Source organism: Pempheris klunzingeri, chromosome 10 (genome assembly GCF_042242105.1).
Source record: "Pempheris klunzingeri isolate RE-2024b chromosome 10, fPemKlu1.hap1, whole genome shotgun sequence".
NCBI lineage: Eukaryota > Metazoa > Chordata > Actinopteri > Acropomatiformes > Pempheridae > Pempheris > Pempheris klunzingeri.
The window spans coordinates 16,462,888-16,486,584 of NC_092021.1; the positions used below are offsets into that span (position 1 = coordinate 16,462,888).

Genomic DNA, 23,697 nt, shown 5'->3' on the forward strand with positions numbered 1-23,697 from the left:
CTTCCTCTCTGACTATCAACAAAAAGACTTATGTCACTCACAAAACCAACACTGAGGCCAGAATAATATCACTTTGAACCACCCAAAAGCAGCAGAACAAGGGTTTTGTCTTCGTCTCAACAGGTTTGCTGCTGACATTCAAAACACAATCAGCTGAGAGATCTTCTATACAATAGGGAGGTGACTTTTCCGATTGTTCACACCTCTCTGTGATAGATGGAGGTTTTGTTACCACTACATCCATGATACTGATGATGGACACTAGCAAAAAGGTCAAACAAAAAAAAGTCAATATAACAATTTCAGCTTTCATGGGACATACATGACAGCCTCTTATCAATTTAACACCCACTACCCAGATGGGCCATTATTATGCTTCACTTAGTACACAAGGAATTTTATTTACCTAGGATGGCTACCACAATGTCATCTTTCAGGATCTCAATAGAGCCCCGGGACAGGAAGTAGAGAGCGGTGAGCACATCACCACTGTGGACCAGAGTGTCTCCAGGAGGGGCATGAGTGGTTTTGAAGTGCATGGCCAAGGCCCTCAGACAGCCTTTGGTGGCTCCTTGGAACGCCTTGCAGTTGTGAAGAAGACTCCTGTTGAGGTGAAGGCAGATATCCGCCTGCAGGCACTCAGGAAAACCTTTTAACACCTGTGATGCAGACAAAATCCATGAGTAAAATGCAGTAAAATGTTAGTCTGATACCCTCAAAGAGATGCATCTAGATAATCACTTAGCAAACCAAAGGAGGCCGTGAACTTGACATTAGCACAGAGATAAGAACATAACATGAAAAGTTACATAAAACACAGCCTAATGCACATCCATCACATCTTAAGTGTAAAAAAGCAGACATTATGATGTTTCTTCATTAATACACATTCAAAACGACATGACGATGAAACAATTATTGTTTAGTGGGACTTTCAAAACACTTGCAGTATGTAAAAATAACTGCCACCTGGATTTATGTAACTGTCCCTTGAGCTAAACACACAACACAATGCCTGCTCAGTTTTGGCTTCCTCTCTTTCTTTTCTCAACCTGGTAACACATAATATCTGAGTTAGAAGAAAGTGTATTATGTGACAAATCCAAGCAGCAAAGAAGCGATCATTTGTAGGAGCAAAGGATTAAATCCAGACTTTTGATGAATGCATCCACGTTAAAAAAGGAAAGGATTGACTGCATGCATTACCATTTTCATCACGCAAGTAGGAAAATTACATACGTTACCTAAGTAGGAAAACAGACTCTTCAGATCAATAACATTATAACCACAACTTGTATGCTTAATTCCACTCTTGTGCCTTTTCATCATGCTTTTATTAATAAATACAAAGTTTGTACTTGTGTAAATGCACATTATTTAGTTATTGCTTTAAATACCTACTAAACTTTTGTTTTCTGAATTGCTACAAAATCTAGAGGGAGTTTCTACCAAAATCCATAAAAATGAAATCCTGCTGTAAACCTTGCACTGTTATAACCCCAGCGTAGGATAATAAGAATATCTCTACTTGAATATAAAAGTACAAAACAAGCATATAATCAATACATTTCTTGGGAAATGGTTTGACTGCAAGCTGGGTTACTGAATTAAAATGAGACCAAATGCAATTTTCAGTGCATACTTAATAGTTTTACACTCATTACATACTTAGCTCTAAAATATGATTTCTTTACCCAAGTATTTGACTTTGCTATAACAATGAATTCACACAGAAATCATGCATAAGTAATGATTATCTAATATTGACTTTGCTAGGGGTTGTTATTTTAAACAGTGCTGAAGCAGTGACCCATTTCACTAATAAAATGACAAGAAATAAAAATATGTACCTCCTGCTCTTACCAATGTGGAGATGTTAATCCAGACGTAAAGCAGACAAGAGAGAGAAAGCTCTTTTTAGAATCTTGCATACCGGTATACAGTATTTCCATGATCATTCAATGGGATCGGTGAATTTTGCTGTGTTTCCTGTCCAATTACGGTAGCAGGTGTGGTGATCCTTTTTATTTACCGTGTTCATATCGATGCCGTTGGTGTAGGTCCAGGAGTGTTGGAAATACTCCTCCAGCCTCTGCCTCAGTGGGTTGGGAATCTGGTGGAAGCGTATGAACTCCTTGACTCGTAGCATTTGAGCGTGATAGCGGGCCGTACCAGAGTACAACCTCTGGATGATGGCAGACACGTTTCCAAAAATACTGGCATACATGAGGGCTGAAAGGCAGACAATGATCAGTAAATGAGGTCGTTCTACAAGCTGCTCTGCATGTTTATTTTATGCTAATAGAAAAATAAATCAAATACGTAAATCAAAACATACTCACAGCCAATCAACATGACACAGATGGAAAAGATCTTCTCTGAGTTGGTGTTTGGGGAAACATTTCCAAAGCCCACACTGGTCAGACTGCTGAAGGTGAAGTAAAGTGCTGTGACGTACTTGTCCTTGATAGAGGGACCAGAGCTAGGATCGCTGTAGTTGTATCTCTTTCCAATGGACACGCCCAGATTGTCCAGCCAGCCAATCTTGTGCTCCAAGTAGGGCTTCTCCACATTGCCAATGGCGTACCATATACAGGCCAGCCAGTGGGCAATGAGAGCAAAGATGCACATGAGCAGCATAAGGACTGCAGCACCGTACTCAGAGTAGCGGTCCAGCTTCCTCGCTACACGCACCAATCGCAGGAGTCTAGCTGTCTTCAGCAGGCCAATCAGAGTGGTCGTCTAAACAAAATGTACAGTAGGGCATTTATCAGTGAGAGCAGTAGTAGTTTGAATGTGAACACGTCAGACTAAAACTACTGTACCAGTATTACAATACAATGACAGGTATCTCATTTCAGTGTTGGACACTTCTTTTGTCACGCAGTTCTCTCATTAAGTCTTTATTGTTGCATATCTACCGCAGCCACACGCTCTGACACGTTCTCTTTGTTAACAACAAATCTGAAGTTGTGAAAAACCATGACAGCTACTTCACAAACTAAACTAATGAGTTGCCTTAACAGTGAGAAAGGCTAAGAGTCTGTTGTGGTAATCCCCACAGTTGTTTGGCCAAAGGCAAATTATCACAGAAGGAAAGACACCAGCAGCCCACAGATAAATCCTCATTTATTCAACACTGAACAGGCGGCAATCTCACTCAGTGGGTTCCTGGGAGTTTGTTGCTGCTTCTGTGCCATCAACAAAGATTTTGGCAACACTAACCACCGGTCCCATTAGAAGGGTAATTTATCTACCTGACAATTACTGAACAACCTTTGAAATTAAGTTAATGTCTGCACACGAGAGACCCTCCTTCCTAACCGCTCATTTAGTATTTAATCTTGGTTTTCTAAGGATAAATGAAAAACAAAATCTATCCGACATGTCCCCCATTTTGTCTCTTTACTGGATGAGGTTAAATTTGTTTAAATGGTAGTTTCACTATTTTTGAATCCAGACATTATTAAGTATTGCAAGTCATGGCTGTGCACAACACAACCACACTGGCTGGTTCATTTTGGGGAGACAAACATCTCCACAACAGTTTTAAAGTGGGTGAACAGTAAACAAATTAAATTAAACCTGTCAAAATGTACCATAAACCTTTTTTTTTGTTCCATTCTATTGACCTTTTATCTCTTGGTAAAGAGTCAATAAAACCTGATGGAAAGTATAGCAGTATAACATATGTATTATCTGATGATACTGTGAGATTTCTGCTTTTGAAAAAGAGATTCTTCTTGGTTTTTGAAGGCCTAAATTATTGTTTAATCCCAGTTTTAGGACATCTCCCCTGTGTGAAGTTAAGCATTTGAATTTGACAATAGAGGCTCTTGATTGTGTCCTATCTTGTACTGGTAATCACATCAGAAATCATATTATTCAGCAGTGACCACAAACTTTGGTTTGAATTAACCAGAATTGGCAGCATTACTTTACACCCAAAACATTTATGTTATACTCAGTATAGTCGTATGAATGCCACCTTTGACAGTGGTTGCTCCGATCCAATTTATCTTATTTCATATACTCGCTGTGTAGTGCTGGGCCCAGGAATATCACTCATCTAAGAACCAGACAAACCAAATTGAATAATATTACATTTTATATTAAGTTTGGCCTTTAACCCCCCTTTCCTCTCTAATGGGAACAACATTTAGTGGGTTCAAGTTGGGACAGAGCACACTTCTTTTCTACTGCATTCACAGTGAAACAGCTTGAAATAAATCTTTTGTTTTTCTTATTCTATAACAGTTTTATTAACACTGTATGGTGCCAGTTTTGCTTAATGCCTCTTGCAGTTTGTTCAATCTTCTAGCACAAGTACATTGTTTTGAAAGCAACAAGTCATTGATTGAAATCTATTTCAAATATATTCCCTGCTCTAATCAAAAGGTTTACTTAAGGGCTTGTAGGTTAAAACCGTCTTATTATGCTGATAAATGAAATGAGCCTTGTGAAAACCATCTGCCATTGTCTCAGTTGGTCTTATTTTCTGAATGAGAATGCAGTTTAACGGGACTCTGTGTATTTAGTCTAAGAATCATAAATTTGTTAATTTGGTAAGTCAATTTTTTAAAATTAAAATCAAGTTAATACTGTTGTGTGTTGTAGTCATGGTTTACAGTAATTTCCCTGAGGCAAAAGATAATGCTTTAATTGTCCAAATCTGCCAGGACTGTTTTGTGATTTGTTTGTTTCACTCCATTTTCTTTTTGGTTTGTTGTTGTTCACTGAACTGACTCAGCAGCAGAAGCAGCAGCAGCAGCAGCAGCAGCAGCAGCGGTGGAAAAGATGATTATGGTTTATAATCAGGAGATTTTCTGGTGTAATGGAGTTCCTACAAAGCACGATAAAGCACTGAAGTGGATCCAGAGCCTGAGGGGACATATCCTACCAGCAAGCCAGCCGGCCTGGCAGCCAGCCTACCAATGGCCATCTCACATCTGCATGTAAGCTGTGCACACAGCCCTGTTGGCCTGCTCCTCACAGAAATGCATCATTGATTGCCATTTGGTAAGCCATTAATCCGTGTAAATGGAATCTAGAATGAGGACCATTCAAAAAAAAAAGAAAAAGAAAAAAAAAGACAAACAAAAAAAAAAGAAAAAAAAACATGCAATTTAAAGTAATCCTTTCAGAGCTGAGACAAAAAGATTCAGGCTTTAAGTAGAGACCCTGGGGCACAAGTCTAGTAAATGGATAACAGTGCAAGCATGGCTTGGTTGATGTGCAGTAAAGCTCCCTGGGAGAAAAAAACAGGTAAAAATATATGCATTAGAGATAACGTACCTCATCTGATCCTGAGCCAAAGATAAGAAGGTCAAAGGGGATCGCTGCCACCATGTCTATAAGGAACCAGCCTTTAAAGTAATGGATTGCTATCTTAGCTGGATCGCTGACCACCTCCTCGTTCTGGTTTACGTAAGTGGTCCTGAAGTTTATGAGGATGTCAATGATGAACATGATGTCCACAATTAAATCCACTACATTAAGCGGGTTGCAGGAGTATCCACATCCACGCCTCTTCTGTTCCCCTTGGTCATTGAGAAGAAAAGCAGCAGAGTAGGGAGTGAGGATTGCTGTGTAGATGACCAGCAGCAGGATCAGCCAGTCCCACACAGCTTTGAAGGGGCTGTAGTGGAGGATGGTGAACTTGTCCATGCGGGCTGTCTGGAGTTTGTACTCTGGCAGCACATCAGCGCCGAGTGACAGGACCTGGAGGAGTGGTGAGAGAGGGTCAGAACAGTAAAGGAAACCACGTGATCATGCCACTCGACTTTGATCATTTGTCAGAAATTTTTGCTGAATTTTAACGCGAGCCAAACTCTTAGTTGAATAGGATCACTGATAACATGAAAACTTTATTTTCTGTCACCCGTTTGAATTGATGTTCTTAACCCTGCAGATCATTTAATCAAAGACGGCTTCAAATACTCAAGTCTTCTGATAATCACTGCTGAAGCCAATCAGGTAATTTAGCCAACTCACAGACTTCAAACACTTGTTTAACAGCAACTCTGACCCACTAATGTAAGTGCTCTGCAGCCAAACAGTATTAGGTAAAGGCAGCTGCTCTAGTATGACAGGTATGACAGCCCATTTCCTAGCAACACGAATAATGTGACTGTCACTGACTTGCAACAAGTACATTGTGTTCTCTTGGAAAAACTGCAATAAATTTACTGTATGGATGATAGATTGAGAAAAGCTGTATAAATGTGTGCTGATAGATATTTTTATACACACATCTGATAAGCAAACATTTGCTTTAATTTCCCCATATGAATGAACTCTGACTGGATGGTAAATTATTCAGTGTGCTCAGGAAGGCCACGCTGTCCCCTGTTTCTGGCTTAATAAGCAGTGGCAGACAAAGAGAGAGAGGGCTCTCCTATGAAGAACATGGTGGAGGAGTGAGGATGAGGGCAGCAGGTCTCTCTATTCATTTCAGCACATTCCCCTATCTTCACCACATGAATTATATATTTCCCCATGCTAGCAGTCAGGAAGTAGATGCAATGTTCACATCTCAGTGGTGCCTCCAAACTGCAAACTAAAGTCAGCAGGGAGGAAGAGAAGTTTCTCATGATGATGGTTCATCTTCATTTATGAATGTGAAAGCTGTGTTGAAAGAAGTTTAAAGGTTCCTCAATCACTGATGTGCTTGGTTGCTGCTAACATTGCCCGGAGGTACTAGCAATGTTGTTTTTCTGTTAAAGTGTGACCTTTTCTACCCAGGGAATTAAAAAAATGTTATTTGTCAGGATGATTTAAACTATCCCTAAAATAGGGTTTCTATTCTATGTAATCAGATGATACACAGGTGTTCGTGACTGAAAATTGTGATATATGCATGCACTCTTAGCTGTCCTTGGCAAGGTGGGATCGGCTGTGCGACTAGTTTTGTCAACTGGGAATTCTGCCACTGGATAGTCTTTGCATCAGAAAAAAGACAGGAAGTGTTGGTCATGCTGCATTGTCCTTGAGAGCAAGACGCATAATCTCTGCTGAATGCCTGCATACGTGTTATGAAGTTGCACTTGGGCTTGGAAAGAAAAAGATGAATTTCTTTTATGAGGGATCAGTGGACTATCTCTTCTCTCCCTTTCTGAAAGAATTTCCCTTAGCTTTCCCTTAGTTAGTATGAATTTTACCTTTTTTCAATAATACCCTCACTTGCTCTGCAATTAGGAATGCAGTCCTTTATGCTACTGTCCCACTGTTGACCCGGGCAAGCAGTAAACAGTCATCTGCTGCCTCCGTAAACTATGGGATCATCAGCTGCTTTTGTCACCTGCTACGCGGGTGTAATGCGCTGTGTATTGGAGTATCACAACCCTCCGTGGACCAACTAATGACTGCAGTAGAAGCCATGCACGTGTTCTTGGAGCTAGAAAAAACAAGGGTTGTTTGATGGTGGCTATGAATTTTTAAATGTGCAACCGAAACAAGTATGTATTTCAAAATTACCCACTGCAGATGTCACGAGCCAATGTGCCACTTTTACAAATATGGCTCATATGGTTCAGAAGAAACATCCCAAACAATGTGGAACTTCCAGACTCACCTGTGTGACTTTTTCTGTGACATTGTGAGTTCTGTCTTTGACCTTTGGTGCTATGATTTTTGTCTCAGATGTTGGCGGAGAATGAGCCTTCTTATCAGTCCCCTCAGAGAAGTTGAATGCAGTCAGAGGGATCTTGCTGATGGTGCTGTACTTGTTGATGTTAGAATCAGAGGTAGAGCCAAGCAGGCTGGACACATGATTAAGAGGGCCTGTTGGTTTAGGACAAATACACATTCACATTAGTGCTCTTTGGAAACTTCTCTTGTCTTAATTAACTTCACTATATTCAGAAAGACTTGCCTTACATAATATTTCAAATGCATCCATCGGCAGGAGTTGAAATTATACAGTAACAGCCCAACCTGTCACTATCTGGTGGATTTGAAAACGAAAAGTCTGCCTGTCTGCTCAATTAATCTGGTGATATGGTATTTATATAATATCATATATATACACTTCGCTATGAATTAGAACCAATTACAGCTTTAGAGGAACTTGTAATTCATTTAAAGACATAAACTTTAAAATTTCATATACTTCTAAATGCAAAGTTTAGACTTACTGAGCTTCTGTTCTCATCACTGGTTACGCGTGCATTAGTGCACAAGTGTTAACAGCATGGTGGACTGGAACAATCATCGTCTCTGGCCAAAAATCATTTAATAGGAATTTTCATATGTGGCGACAGAGAGCTGCTGAGTATTTTTGTAATCCAACATTGGTGTTGGTATACGGCCGTCTATGCAATTGTTGGGGATCTTCCCACAGTAACCTTGTTCTTAATGGCCAGTGTAGCAAAAGCTGGTTAGCAGAGCAACTACAGTGTCTCATAATACCAGCATACATTCATGCAGGTTAACTTAAAAGTCATGCTTTGATTAGAGCACATGATGAGAGCAGATATTAGACTTGTAGTGTACAATCATTTCAAGTAATTAAGTGCAGTAAGCCCCCTCGACCTATCCATCAAAAGTGGATCTATGAAGAGCATTTATGCTGATTGCCTTGCTTGAAAGTCATGCTCCAAAAGAGCACTGAGCAAATGAAATCATTCTCAGAAGTACACGATCACCTCTGACATGGCTGCCATTGTCTAGAGGCAGCATTTTGTGGACAGAGCAAATAAAGAAGAAACATGTTAATAAACACATTTAAGGACAGATAAAAAACGGTGTCTGTTATACATTACTTTTGAAGAGCAGTTCTGTAATTGGTGCGCATTGTCTTGTTGACCCAAGCATCATAAGGTTGAGTTAACATTAGTCTACATTCTAATGCACACTGAATCATAATGTGATCATAATGGGATGGCAGGGCCAGTGGGGCGCTCTACTCTGATCCCAAATTGGAGCTGCAAGGTTTACTTAGATACCATAGTGCATACCTTCATTTGACAGACGGTCCCTGTATATACTTTTGGAATTGGAGCTGTAACCCTCTATTTCATGGACAGATGAGGCTCGCCTCATGCTGTTGATGCTGCCTCTGGGGAAGGTATTTGACAGGGTGTTAGAGGACTGGTGTGGCTCTGTTTGGTACAGCTTCTCCCAGGGGAGTTTGGGAGATGAATGGTCAAGTGGGACAGGGCCGATGCTAGCCTGGGAAGAGTGGTGGCTTGAGCCTATGAGTCCATGTGTATCATTGGCCTCAATGGGACTGCAAATGCTTTTGGTGGGTGAGGGGAAGTTCTGCAGGGCCACTGAGTCCTCATTCTCTTTGGGAGAGTCCACCATCACAGCATCTGGGTCCTCTTGCGGAAGAGATTGCTTGTTAGTATTCATTAGGCTCAAAGCAGCCTGGCGGAAGCGGAAGAATCTACTCCTCCCTAAAATTGAGGAAAAAAAAGAGAAGGCTTGTTAAGTTTCAGGTGTACAGCACAGAAAAAAAATATCTAAAACTCATTTATATAATGAACAATGAAATTCATGATTGGTTTATCCATCATGGAGGTTTATCCTGCATAAAACATATGAGAGGGAAATGTAAAATAAAATAAAAATTCTAGGTCTATAAGTGATAAAACTCAAACCACGGATGTATTTTCTGCAACTGCAAAAGTCCTGACAGTGGGACCAGTGGAGAACCACACTTATTTCCATGACTTAACGATAATGTACTATTATATAATTTATACCTTGTGCTTTGTTGAAGGTCTTTTGATATGTTAGCTTCCCCTTTCAATGACCTGAGAGGCCCGGTGTGGAGAATGGCAGGTGCAGAAACATGTCTGCTAATAAATAATGAAATGAACAAATTTTGGCTCTGGTTTCTCACGTGTGTAGTCCTTTGGGTACATTTTACAAAATAATCTCTCTGAATTTTTACTGTACTGTGTTTGTCCCTTGGCAAACAGGCCATAGTATTTCTGAAATTGGAACTTCACAAACAGTGTTCAGCCGAACTAAAAATTGTCCATGTTCAACAGAGATTTGCTTTTGCCACATTGCAACATTCTCCATCTCCTTTCAGTCCCTATAAGTATAAGAAAGAGCAGATGGCACGATTGATTTATTATGCCTCATTGATTTGAGATAGGAACCCAATTCTTCTACGGAATCACATTTTCAGAACGCATACAGAAGCAAACGTTAATGACTTTGTGGGACTAAGTGAAAGTTTTGGCTCATTAACAATAGAAAGAGAGAGTGAAAGTGAACCCTTCTTCACTCGTGAGGCACCCATCCCTCAGCACCCTCCTTACATAACGCCAATGCCATCTGTTTCCATTCCCTGGCCAAATGTGCTGATGTTACAACTGTAGCAGCTTACAATAGAGCCGTGACACTCAACAAGTTTCCTGGAGAGGAACCTAATGACATCCTGAGCTGGCAGGAGATATGGACAACCTTCCTGTCTCTTCTCTGCAGGGAGAATATGGAATCTGTACTCAGAATACTCTTGACTGTTGATCTGGCTGAATGCTTATACCATACCTACTTAATATATTTTAGCATATCAAGTCTAACTCATGTACATTATGTTTAAAAATATATTATAATACTACACAGTATGAATTTTGTGTTATACTATAAAACTTGTGCTTGTGGGCAAAGCCAACCCCAATTTTAGCTTCAGTGAAACTGAATTTACAAACATGTAAAATGAGTAAACGTGCAATATACATATTTCAAGCAGAAATAGTGAAATGTCACTAATCATTCAGGAGGCTTCATCAAGTTCTATTGATCAGTGGTCACATGTTTTAAACGTCTTAGTTTGTCAAACCTTGATGTTATATGAGAGTGGTTAGGTCACATGGCAGCCATGCGAGAATTATCATAGTGACATTGACAAACATGATATTCTCTGTAAATCGCTGACAAGTGGTGACGCAGCTGACTTTCCTAAGGTCTGGTCAGATATCTGCCTTAGTTTATTACTGGTCTTGGAGATGCTGTGTGTATTGAAGATCCTCCTGAGTTTTACTTTTAGGATGACTGTGATATTACAGCTGCTCTGGTTCTTTCCTTTCCTTTCTCCTGTGTGTTGCTCTGGAGTTTTAACTAGACCTTGCTCCTATTTTGATAAAAGCCTTTTAAAGCTTTCGTGAAATGTTTTCAGCAGCTTAGAGTGCTGTCCCAACATCTCCTCTGAGGTGGTTTCAAACAAACCCACACCTAAATTCATGGGACTCCGATGACTCACACATTATTTTCATGTGATCTAAACACCTCTTATGTGGCCTCAATGACTCTCATGGGACTTTTAAGTGTGAACTATCCAGAAGTAGGTTTATCTACTTGGGAGTCCCCACTGGTGAGTAGTGAAACAGACCACCAAAGAGGTTACATTTTCATTGCTGTTTTCTTGTCTGTTTGTCAGCAGGGTTACAGAAACGAACAGGCAATAATGCTCACTAACACCGGTGTCTATGTCTGTCGTGTGGTGCAACTAAACATTCAACAACCCATTTTTTTTGAAAACCCATTTTTTGGAAAAATAATTCGTAAAATTTTGGAATATTTGGATATCCGGATGTATAAGGTTGTTGCACTTCAGATTTGCATATAATAGAGGACAGGACGATAGGCTTTGGTAGAGGTCTGCACTCTCCGAGTGCCCTCCTAGTTTTATATGTTTATTTATATTACATGTTACATTGCATGTGAGGTAGCAAGGATGAGAATTAGCACCTCCTAGTCTATTGTACTCTGCTGGGAAATGGCAGATTGTGCCCTTTGATCTGTGAGCAACTTACTGCATCAAGTGAAGCATCTTGAAGTCGTGTTCACAAGTGAGGGTAAGATGGAGCGTAAGATTAACAGGACGATCAATGTCACATTAGCAGTGACATAGACTTTGTATGGCAAAAAATCAGAGCTGAGCCTGAAGGAGAAGTTCTCGATTTATACTCGCTGATTTATGTTCCAGCCTTCAGCTATGCTCATGAGCTGTGGGTAGTATTCAAGACAGTGAAATTGAGGATACACACAGCCAACACGTTTGGGCTGACCCTTAAAGATAGGATGAGAAGCTTGAACGTCTGGATCTGGCTACTGATCTTTAAAACTAGCTCTACTGGGCCTCTATCCTGAAAATTCATTGATCACAACAGAATTTAGCAAGTTCTTACTGATATGTATAATTAACCCATTCAACAGTCATTGACTGAAAAAGCATGATTTCTACTCTGTGCAACAGGAATTAAATGGTTGGAATACTGGCATACAATATGAAATTAGAGTTAAGGAATTATTACAAATTTAAGTCGTAAGTTATTGTATTGTTCAATGTATGATATGACCCAAGTTGTGGACTAAGCAGCAAGAAAAGTGTCCACCTAACAATGAATCTTTCTGCTGAGCAATTTGTGACAATTGTCTCTAGTTTTAGGCCTTAGAGGCATGTTGAAGTTGCTGAGTGGTGTGTTCTAAATGGCAGCTCAGCGGTAGAGGGATTACTCTCTCCCAGGCTCAATATTGTACTAGTTGACACCTGCAGGCTTATTGCCTGCTGTCAACACCGGGTCATAATTAGCCCCCCAATGTCCAAAAATCACTTTTCATAGGCTGCTGCCTAAAGTGTATCGCTGGACTATTTGGAAATGTTTTTTTTTTCCGAAAGAAGTGACATGTCAAAGTTCTTCCTCTGCCAATTGTTCAGCTCTGTCATTCTGCTTCAAAGGTCTGATAAACTGAAAGGAATTTCTTTTGCCAGTACAAACTTTTAGTATCTAGTTATGGTCTGAATGATGTATTTTTGATACATACAGTATTTGAATATGTTGTGTGGCAAGGGCCAATATGAAAGACAACATGTGCACATGATATAGGCTGATACCATACAGCTCCATATAAAATGATTTGCATCAGCCATCAAAACCCTGTCTTTGTCAAACCAAGTGTAGCACAAGATTAAAACTTTATTTAAAAATCAATTCCTTTTATTGTTACCTAAGTGCTGCTTAAAGACAAAGACGATGGTAAGGTCATACTTAAAGTGTGATGTGTACATGTAGTCATGGCTCTGTCTAATCTAAAGTCACATCAAATGTTTAACTGCCCCATCGACCACAGGTCCCCTTGCTGAAGCATTGTCACAAGCAATCAACTCTGATTAAAAAGCAACAGACACAAACACTCACTCACACATAAGCAGATACAACACATGCGTGCACGCACACACTATATGCCAGTGGTCAGAGCCTTGGAGCAATTCATGCTGAGTGAAGTAGATAGCTGAGCTCCGGTCAGAGAGGAGCTGCTGAGTGCCTCCAATCAGAGAGGAGCTGGAATGTCTCACTGACATTTACACCTACTGACACACATCAAAATAAAAAATGAGGGCGCAGTATATGCTGCTCCCCCAAAAGACTGAAAACAGGCGTAACGATTAAGAATTAAACATATTCAGCGAGATAAGGTTATGTAAGCAAACCACTTGCTCCCTGCATGCACACAGCGCATGCATCATCACTATACATGGAAGCTGTCTTGTACAGGCAAAATAAATAATGCACACTTTTTTGGAATAATAGAGGCTGGCAACATCATTGGAAGTCAGCATGTCAGGGAACTGAATCAAAATCTCTAGAGCTTAATTAGTATCTAACAGATGTAGGGGCTGATTTAATGAATCATCTCAATAACAGCCATCCACTTACGCAACTGGCGTGTGTTAAAAGAGTAAGGAGTTAGTTGTTTTAAGAATAGTGCCATCTCACAAAATCCCTACTGGTTTAATTTGAAAAAAAGAAAAATAATAAATACATTACAGATGCAATACTGTGCATACTCTTTTTGTTTGGCATCATGATGTTTTATCTTTGATGATGAAATAATGTTTTATGAAAAAAAACATAGGAGGGGTACTTTTATACCTGTATACTTACCTAATAGTAAGGAGAGAATGGCATAGGAATACTCACTTTGATCTGACTTTGTAGGGGATGTTGGGCTTATCTTCTCTGTGGAGTTGTCACTTTCCTCATCCATGACGTAATCAAAATTTAAGATAAACATCATCACCACGCCCTCCTCATTTTTCACTGGGATTACGTGAATGTTACACTGAAAGTCAGACCCTGGAAGAGAAAAAACAAAGAGTCATTGCCAAAATGCTCATCAATCATCCATCTGCCTCTCATCTCTTAAAAGTGTTAGTATGTCCCAAGATACCTTTAATCGACCAGAATCTATAGAAAAAAAAACAAAAATCATTAAGCTCAAGGGAAACTTATCAACAACTATTATCACATTCAGACAAGTCATTATAGAGGCCATTATTTAGTATGTTAATTAAACAGAAAGCTAAAAATGGCTAACACCTCCCTCTGGTTTCACATGAATGTTGGGAAAACCGAGGAGAAGTTGATCCGATTTAAAGGTCAATTCCTGCATGTCAGAACAAATGAAATAGCTGAGATAAAATAAGCAAGCCCAGAGGTGAAACAAAGTGTGTGTGAGTGTGAATGTGGATGTGGATGTGTTTGTGTGTACTGCGTGCCTACTTGTGCCCATATAGATGTGCCACACGCATTTTAATGAGCAATATGTAGCATCGAAATAATAAGATTGCAGAAGTTAGACCGATATGATGCAAGCGCCACAATATGTTGCAGACAGCAGGGTTTAGTGGAATAGATGAAAGAGGCGGGACAGATTACAGCCAATTTAGGGGATTGTAATGTGCTCATAGGAATAATCACTTGAAATGAGCATTGTGTGAGGCAGTGGAGCAGAAAACAATCCATGATCTAAACTTAGTCTTGAGCCCAGAATATCCCAATTTCTCAACTGCATTGGTTCGTGAAAGCTATTGATGCCTGCGGGCACAATTGCCAACTAATAAAACATTCGACTCACTGGCCCCTAAACAACACCATAGCTACTATACACCAAGGGTGACATACAATATCACAGTGAGCATATCTGACATTACGCCAATTTTCAACACAAACGAAAACCACAGCACATATGTTAGAAAAAAGTGTATTTCTAAATAAGAATATATCAACAATAATGGTATTTGTCTCCTGGCACTGTCCTATAAAATCAAAATATCTGATACTAATTGTCCCTTTGTCTCTCTCTGCAGGGCTCACAGACACCCTGCCAGCAGCATTCATTAGCTGTAGACTTGCTGTCTGACTAAATATAACAAGCTTGGTGTGCCTCAACATGCCAGAGTTCTGTTGGAAGGATTTCTACATCAAACTCCCAGAAGTAATGCTGCATCACCACTGACAATATGATAATGTGATTGTAATACAATGGAAAAGATTTTTTTTTAAAGTACACTATTGGAGAATACGAGTAGAATTCAATGTTTCAGCAGTATCTTGTGTATCAAAGGCAATAAATAGCACAGCATATGCTTGTGAATGTGCTGTATGTGGATAATAACACCAGCGGGTGTGCACTCCCCACCCATCTTGTCTAGTGTCATGGGTGCCTGGTTATGTTATGTTGTAAAGAGCGGTGCTTAGAGTGCTGGGGAACTGTGAGCCCTTCCCCAGAAAATCCCTTTTTCATAAAAAGCACTTCCCTGCATTTCCCAGAAATCCTTCACTTAATTCTACATTGTCCATTCTATAAAAGGGAGCATTTCTTGTTTTGACTTTGATGTGTTTTATTCAACAGTATGCTCATTTTTGAGAGTGTAGGCAAAACTAAGAGAGAGAATTAAGTATCAACTTTTAATTAACTGACAAATTATCCTACAGGAATTAAACTTGTTAGTAACAGATCCTTTAAATCTCCTCTCCAAAAATATGACATGCAACTATGTTCCCTGTTTTAAGTGCAAGCTATCACTAACTGCATGACATATTTACCATATTTGTAATGTCAGATTTTGATCACAGTGCATGGTATTTATAGTAGCTCTTCAAATGCCATTTTATTGAAAATTATCAAATGTTTATCCTTGTGTATTCTAGGCAGGACCACAAGGCATGACACTTCCCTGTCTATCATGTTCTGTGTTAGCACAGAGCAAGGCAGAGCTGAGCTGTTTATGTGCTGAAATGAGAATATGACATCTCAAAATGTTTCCTCCGTATGAGGAGGAACCGATGCAAATGTCCCCTTTGCTCCATTGCTCAGGCATGTGAGTGCACTTGAGTCAAGTTCTCTGAATAGAGATATAACCCATGCATTAAATATAAATCGTTCATTGAGATGTAGCCATGAGCAGAGGAACATTTTTTTCTATTGATATAATAAAAAATGATCTTTGTTAACAGTGTTAGGGTTTCCCAGCTACATGATTGAATGCTTATATGTAAACATTTTCTCAAGGGCAGTTTTGTTTTCGAGTAGTAACAATGCAGCCATTGAGCGACGTACAGCTATGTAACAGTAGGGTCTTGTAAGCTAGCATTATAAATCATGACATCATGAGCTCTAAAATCACCCATCTGTAACATGAAAAAACAGATGTGATGTACTATTTCTATTTGTTTATGATAACAGAGGTCAGATGTGCTACTACATTAAACTGTGGTCTGTGTACAAACAAGATAGTAAATTCAGCAGAAGTATTACTGGGCTGGAGTTTTCCTTACCAGATGGGAAAACAATGGTAATGCTCAAAGGCTAAGATGTGGGGGTCCCTTCCAATCTGGGCTCCTGCTGAATGTCACCTCTACCAAACTGTTATGCTATATCAGCATAAACTCTGCCGCTCTAAATTCGATCTGATAACGTTATGACTATATTCTTTCTCATTCTGTAAACTTGCGTATTTGCCTGTAGTGCTGTCTTGGTAAACAAGAGGAACTTTTTGTGAGTAAAACAGGGAGCGCTTTTCTTCCCTCGACCTAGCGTCAGTGTCAGTAAGCCATGTGCTCAGCGGAGCAGCTCATGGCCTGAAGAAAGAGTGCCTCTGCCATTGATTGGGAACAACTGTGTTATTCAGCTTCTTTTGAACTCCAAATGAGTCTACTGATATGGGGGAATTTATGACCTCCTTGATATGATTTTGTCCCTTGTGTTGAAGATCCTCATTCAACTAAACTTTATCCCGTTTTGAGAACCACAGCATTCCATGATACTTAAGCGAAATAACAAATTATTGATTATTTAGGAGGATTTTGATTATTTAAGGAGATTCTGTGAAACCATGATGATTTTTGTGTTTTTGACAAGGTTTATAATAAAAGCCAAGACCCAAAGTCATTACTTAATACTATACCATTATACAGTCAACACCAAACTTTGCATTTCAAAGTGAAACTCAATCCATTGAACACCAAGTGAATACAATCTGATAAATTCTGATAGAAAGAGCCCATTTTCTGGATCTGTGATGCTACCCCCTGTTGACTGACAAATTGCCTTCGCAGACATGACTTCTTCTTCTTCAAAAATAACAACCCCCTACTAAAACAGTATGAAATCAGATGTGATACACTCTGATATTCCAGTTGTAGAAGAAGCTATTTTTACTACATGACTACGAAAAACAACATGCACTGGAAATATAAACCATCAACAGGGAATACACGAACACCATCTTACGTCATCACTGTTTTATTTTCTCTGCCATGAATCGCAGTGCATTTTAAACTCACTCACGTTCATTTTTAGTATCTTCACAATTTATAATTCGTTCGCATTCATGCTTCGTTCATTATCATTTGATCAGGGCTGTGCATTATCTCCATTTGTATGATTTCTTATGTCGCTGGGAAATTTTTTAAAAATGGTTCACTTTGACGATGAATATGTTGCATTAACAAATAACAACAAAAAACAGCAATGAAAAAAATGCGCGCTAGTCATTCGCAAAGAGCAAACACTTTGTACTGCAAGTGTAGCAAATATCTCCAGAAATATCTGAATCATTCATCACTGTGAAACTAAAATAACATTAGATAATATTGTCAGCTTGCTATCCAACATAAAATCACACATCCAGGCTTGTTCATCTGTTTTTAGTGTCACTGGGAATTTCTTTTGGGACTTAGCTCTGTTTTTTTCCAAATTGGGGAAAATGGCTTTTAAATTGCCTCACTTCAACTCTTCACTTTAACTTTCTCTCTCAGCCACTGAACCATCTCATAGGCTCTTTGGATTCCTCTCTCTTTTACCTTTATATTTGACATGATGAACTTCTGACCCAGAATACAAACGAGCCCCAGCATACAGTATGTCTGCTGATGAAGACTGCTGACAATTTGGGTTTTAGGCTATCGAACTATTCTTCTGCAACACCCAAGTCAGCACAACATAATAATGTCCGTACATGGCCATAGCTGCTGGACATGGTTAACATCATTGACATTGACAGTTGAGTAGTTCGTACCAGTGAGTGTCCATTAATTCCCTGACCTTTATACAGAGTGTTTCCCTGCGAGCCAAGAAATGTTATTTACACCTGCTTGAATGAATGGACAGTGTATTAAGGCTAGCTCCCTTTTCATGATGGAAATTTCATTACTGTAGATTCTATTTCCATTCATCAATTATTAAAACATTGCTGCTTAATCAAGTGATCTTCAGGACACTCTTACAATGACGACTCACAGGTCAAACAGAGTTGTGGTGAAACTGTAAGATGTCTAAAAGATTCATGACTATATATGCTAGTAGTGTTTATATTTATGTAGTAGAGCAAGTACCACTGCACATTTTTTAACGTTATTTCAAAAAGAGCAGCATTTCCTTATTTGAATCCTACTATTCGATTTTGATGCTTCATATTAATCTGCATAAGCTGATCTTCTTTGGGGAGAAACATGAGTAATATTGTTGAGCACTGATTTTTGTTTTTGTATCTTTCTACCAATGTACTACCCACAACTGCAGCTTTTAAACAGTACAGCCCCAGACTACGGCCTGGTAGTAAGTCTTGTTTAATGAAATCTGACATGTTTCTCGTTTAGGGCTATTCTGCTTAAGCCAAGACGCAACGTTACTGGGGCATAGCCAATCGGGACTAGGGTATGTAGGGAGAGGCCACGCAAGCTAACCCTTTGTTTAGAGTCCTTGGGCCTTGTGGCAATATCTCGCCTCAGTGAGACCGCTGTAAGCTACACAGCCTGGCCTAATTTCATCTTCAATCAGTGTCTCCACAGCCATCAGGGATAACTAGCAGCTCAAGCTCAAACTGCATTTCATTCTGTGTTTACAGTTTATCAATTCATGATATTTTGATACATGATCTTTTATTCCGTTTCATTTAACACAAATGGTGGTGGATTGAATGCAATGGATGATAAAAATTCAACTTAGCACACAGTAACTGACTAATAGAAAAACACAGATGGTATGGAGAAAAATATTAGATTACCACCTTCAGTACAATCATCCCCTGGGATAAAAATAGCCTGTGGATGAACATTCCTATCCAATGCAAAGTGAGACCTGTATTGTTGTAGTGTTCAAAGCTCCATCTGCGCCTCCTCTCTACCAGTAAACTTATTTCATATTGTAATTACGGGCAGCAAAACATCCCTTACCTAAATCATTATGCAAATTGTCCAATAATGAAGCTCATATTCACGTCTTCTCTGAAATGAGCTCAAGTTATAGCATATTATCCATACTTTCCATAGCACAAAGATGGGAAGCCCTACTGTGCAGTTTTTAATATGTTACATCTACTTGGACATGCTGATTTCAATCTAATAAACGAAACCTGATGAGGAAAGCTCTGTGTGAGCTTCACCTCATACTGCGAGACACCAAAGAGAGCTGAGTGTGATGAAAAATGGATGTGCTCTTTGGAGAGTAGTCATCCAAGTGTCCTGCAGAAACACCTTGTGTACTGTAGGTGCTGTGTGTCCCCTGTCACTAAACCCTCAGCAGGGGTATGCGGCTCTTCAGTCCCCTCTGTGGGGAGTCACCTATGAAACCCGGCACCCACGCATACCACATGTCCCAGATCATTCAGCACGGTTAGCTAAGCTGCCGCTGTTATGTAGCCATTATCCATTTAACTTCTCTCTGTGCGGTGTCAGCTTCCTTTTGTTAAGACTCATTCAGGTACAAAGTATTATTACACCCAGTGGAATTGGATAGCTTTACAAAGCCATCGAGGGAAAGCATTTATCTCATTGATTATGCATCATCGCTGGAGGAAGACTGTGCATGTGCTATCTTCTCTCGCAACCCGTCTTGGTTGTTCACATAGAGGGAAACACAAAAATCAAACGAAAATGCCCTCCTGCGAAAGGCCTTTGCTGTTCTCCCATGGTCCCCATTGTTCCACTTCTTTTAGTTTCTAAGCATACGCATAAGCGGCTTAACTTTTTCTTTTCAGTGAAAAGAGCCAAAGCTTTGTTGCTCCTGATGTCACACGGCTTCCTCAAATCCTGACCACGCTTTAAGATTTCCTACTGTAGTTATTGATTGGAGAGGAAAAACAAACAAACAAGCAATTCCTCCACCAGCATTTCAGGCATGTTTGCAAATCAAAATTCAACCAATATTTAGAGCAACTGCATCTCCAGTGTGAATAACAAGGAGAAATGGAGAGAGGGAACACTGGTAACACATTTGAGCTAGTGCTGTTTTTTTAATGGTCTTATTTGAGAAGTCTGCATGATTTGAGAAGAAGATGTGTGGAAAATGAAGGGGTTTAATACAAAGGATTAACTGATTTGCATGAGGGCTCAAGTTGGCATACAGTTTGAAGAGGAGACATGGAATGCATCCACTTTCCACACATTAGGTTCAAATTGTGGAGCGACTTGAATCAATATGGCCATTGCTCTCAAGAATGCCATGAATCTTTCATTCCCCTAAAGCAGTGGGAGCGTGTGGATTGTGTCCTCCATACCAGTTTAATGCATTTACTCTGTAAGCTGCTCATTCCTAGTCACTGCACTGTCAGCCCTGACATCTTTATTCATGAGCACACGCTCACTGTAAATTCCTCTGAGGAGTATTAAGAGTTGTGTCTTGAAGCCGTGATGCACACCAGGGGGGATTGTGAGGAGACAGAGAGCAACGATCATGTTGGAAGATTTTCTGTAGCTTTCATCCGCCACGCTTTCAGCATTATAGACACATAAGGTTTCAACGGAATGCAGCACATGCATGTAAAATGAGACTGTGGGAAACTAAATGAAGTTGCTTGAGAATCCAACTCGTCAGAAAACTGAACAAGCTGTTCATGTTCTCACAAACTGACCCTAGAGTGTTTTGTGTAATTGTCTTCCAGGTTCCTGAAACAATCTATTTTTGAAGTGTAGCAGCTGGCTCACGGTTTCACCCTGATTAGCAAAACACAAAAAAATGAAAATAATAAAATAATCTAGACTGGTGGTTGTTGATGGTAGATTAAACATGTATCCATGGCCTAGAATCTAATCAAACTCACAATTAAAAATTAAAGCACTGGCTCCTTATGTTTAAATAAAACATTACATGTCTTTTTTTCCCAGCTTGCATTCGTCATATGCTGCTGTTTGGAAGTTCTCACAGAGTAAAGAATATGAGTTCAGAGCAACATCTCACACACACAGCAGTGCGGAGAAAAAGGAAAAGAGCATGTTCTTGTTGTGCTGCTCGACTGTATGAGAAGAGTACTTTTGGACTGACTCCGTACAGCTATGTCATGCTGACCATAAAAAGCTCATGTGAGAGCATGGCAGGAGGTGGTCAATCCGGGGATTTATGCCACTGAGCGGTAACATCGTATTAATTCTCTCTGACTCAGGATTGCTTTCTCTCCAGTGCACCATTCATACCAGGACTAGGATTGGCCAAAAATGAATAACAAACACCAGTCTAGCATTAAAATGAGAGCATTTCCTATGCAAAGCTGGCATCACATGTACAGCAATTTTACAGATTAGTGGATTGATCCACTGTCGACTAAAGCTGCTGTACACCTTTGCTGCAGACGACAACGTGGCTAAATGAATCATGGATCTTCAAATACAGGGAGGATGCATTTAAAGCAGATGCATTCGTGGTTAAGTCAGAAAGGATAATATACTTCACAGGACCATCTCTCCCTGTCCATCAACGCACAGATCTCCTGACATAGCACCTACTGTTTCACCCTAGCTCTATTTCTATTTCTATGTTAAATCCAAAACTAAGAAGAGGTGCACACCATAATTTTGGCAGCCAGACGTTTTTGTGTGTCATCCAGGCACATGATGCTGTGAAAGAAGGCAGGTGCCAAAAATATGGGTCCATATCTCACTGCTGTGTTTCAATACGCTCTCACATGGAGCTTTTGAATGTTTTATCACACACACAAGCATGCATACAACCAAACACCAATAGAATCAAAGTTATCAGTTTACCGAGCACATGAATGCCTCCAGCATTAACTTGCACAAAGGAGTTATTTTACAGCTGACGGTCTGCTTTACCTCAATCAGTTGTAAGTCTGAAGCACATCTTGTAACTGACTCTGGCTGATTAGTAACAGACTGACAGGCTGCATCATGGAGTGGACATAGTGAGGAGGTGCAGGAGTATCATGTCACAAAAGACTCATGCCGTGACATCCACACTATTGTGCCAGGTCACTGACTCACCATCCTTTCGGTAGTAGGTGATCTCCACTTTGCGCTCCTCGGACCCAACCACAGCCTGGGACACCTGGCTGATGGCACCCTTGTCGGTCAGGTCACCGTGGAGGAAGTCACAGGTGCACGGCTTCTGCATGATGTCCGATCTCGAGAAGCCCGTCATCTCACAGAAGCCATCGTTGCAGTATATGATTGCACAGTTCTCCACCCTGGCGTTGGCTATCACAAATTTCCGGTCTGCATGGAAAGAAAAAACATTTGCACTGTGTTTTTCCTACATCTGAAACCATTATGTCCACTCTCAAATAAAACCAATCGGCAGTGAAGTTAACTATCACTTCTTAAACATGTTCACTGACACTGTATGTAGCAAAATTAGCATATTAATGGTTTTAGTCAGAAAACCACATATGAAAGAACTCAACATTCAGCATGTCTTTTGTTTGTCATCTTATGAATAGAAACTCATCCTATAATGCTTTATTTATGGTAAGGAACTATTTTATCACAGGATAAGTGTAAACTTAATCCCTCATCATTTTTGTCTTAATGTTCATTTTTCAAATTTACTTCAGAGCATTGTCTTATCTGGTAGTACGTCAAGAAGATACTCACTCTGACCCTCGAATTTCCGAATAATTATTCCAAGAAATGTGTTTTGCGGCGCAACGTGACCTCTTCTCACAGGCATGGTTGTACGCAGAGTCTCCCACGATCCCACCAGTAAACCTTTACAAGTAAATCCCGAAGTTACGGATGCTGGCAATGTGTGGTGTTTCCTTTGCCACAGATCATAGTCGACGCGAGCGCTCTTTCCACTTTAAATGACCTTCCCACTTCGCCGAGGAGTTCTTCAGCCCGCCTGTGTGCCTGAGCATGTAAACGCCTCCTCGCCGAAACGCAGGGAATCGGGGAGGACTGCAGGAGTTAGATTCAGTTCGCACAGCATTTCGTGCTGAGGATGGATGCGATCCTGGCGTCCTCTGTGACGGTGTGTTGGGCACAGACAGCGGACAGTGGTTGATATGCCAGGGGGAGTGACGTTGCTCCCAGGGGGCTTAGTTCCCTCCACCTCGTGTAAGGATAAGTCCCAGCCTTGTGCGCTGAGACTAAGCATTATCGCTCATTTGGATTTTTATGCCCCACAATATGCTGTCCTGTATGTATCTATTCTCTCAGCTGTTCT

The 23,697-nt window shown here is 40.1% G+C and overlaps 1 protein-coding gene across 1 annotated transcript in view; it reads right to left on the reverse strand.

Moving 5' to 3' along the window:
* Positions 1-23,202, reverse strand: part of LOC139208649 (voltage-gated inwardly rectifying potassium channel KCNH7-like) — a 32,768-nt gene extending 9,566 nt beyond the window's left edge. Inside the window, exons 1-10 of the mRNA XM_070838372.1 lie at positions 23,127-23,202; positions 22,518-22,748; positions 13,941-14,096; positions 8,958-9,398; positions 7,574-7,782; positions 5,296-5,721; positions 2,343-2,742; positions 2,033-2,232; positions 1,851-1,853; positions 407-659 (exon numbers count right to left, since the gene is read on the reverse strand). Of these exons, the coding sequence (XP_070694473.1) occupies positions 407-659; positions 1,851-1,853; positions 2,033-2,232; positions 2,343-2,742; positions 5,296-5,721; positions 7,574-7,782; positions 8,958-9,398; positions 13,941-14,096; positions 22,518-22,748; positions 23,127-23,202 (2,395 nt within the window). The remainder of the gene's footprint in view (positions 1-406; positions 660-1,850; positions 1,854-2,032; positions 2,233-2,342; positions 2,743-5,295; positions 5,722-7,573; positions 7,783-8,957; positions 9,399-13,940; positions 14,097-22,517; positions 22,749-23,126) is intronic.
* Positions 23,203-23,697: the final 495 nt, after the last annotated feature.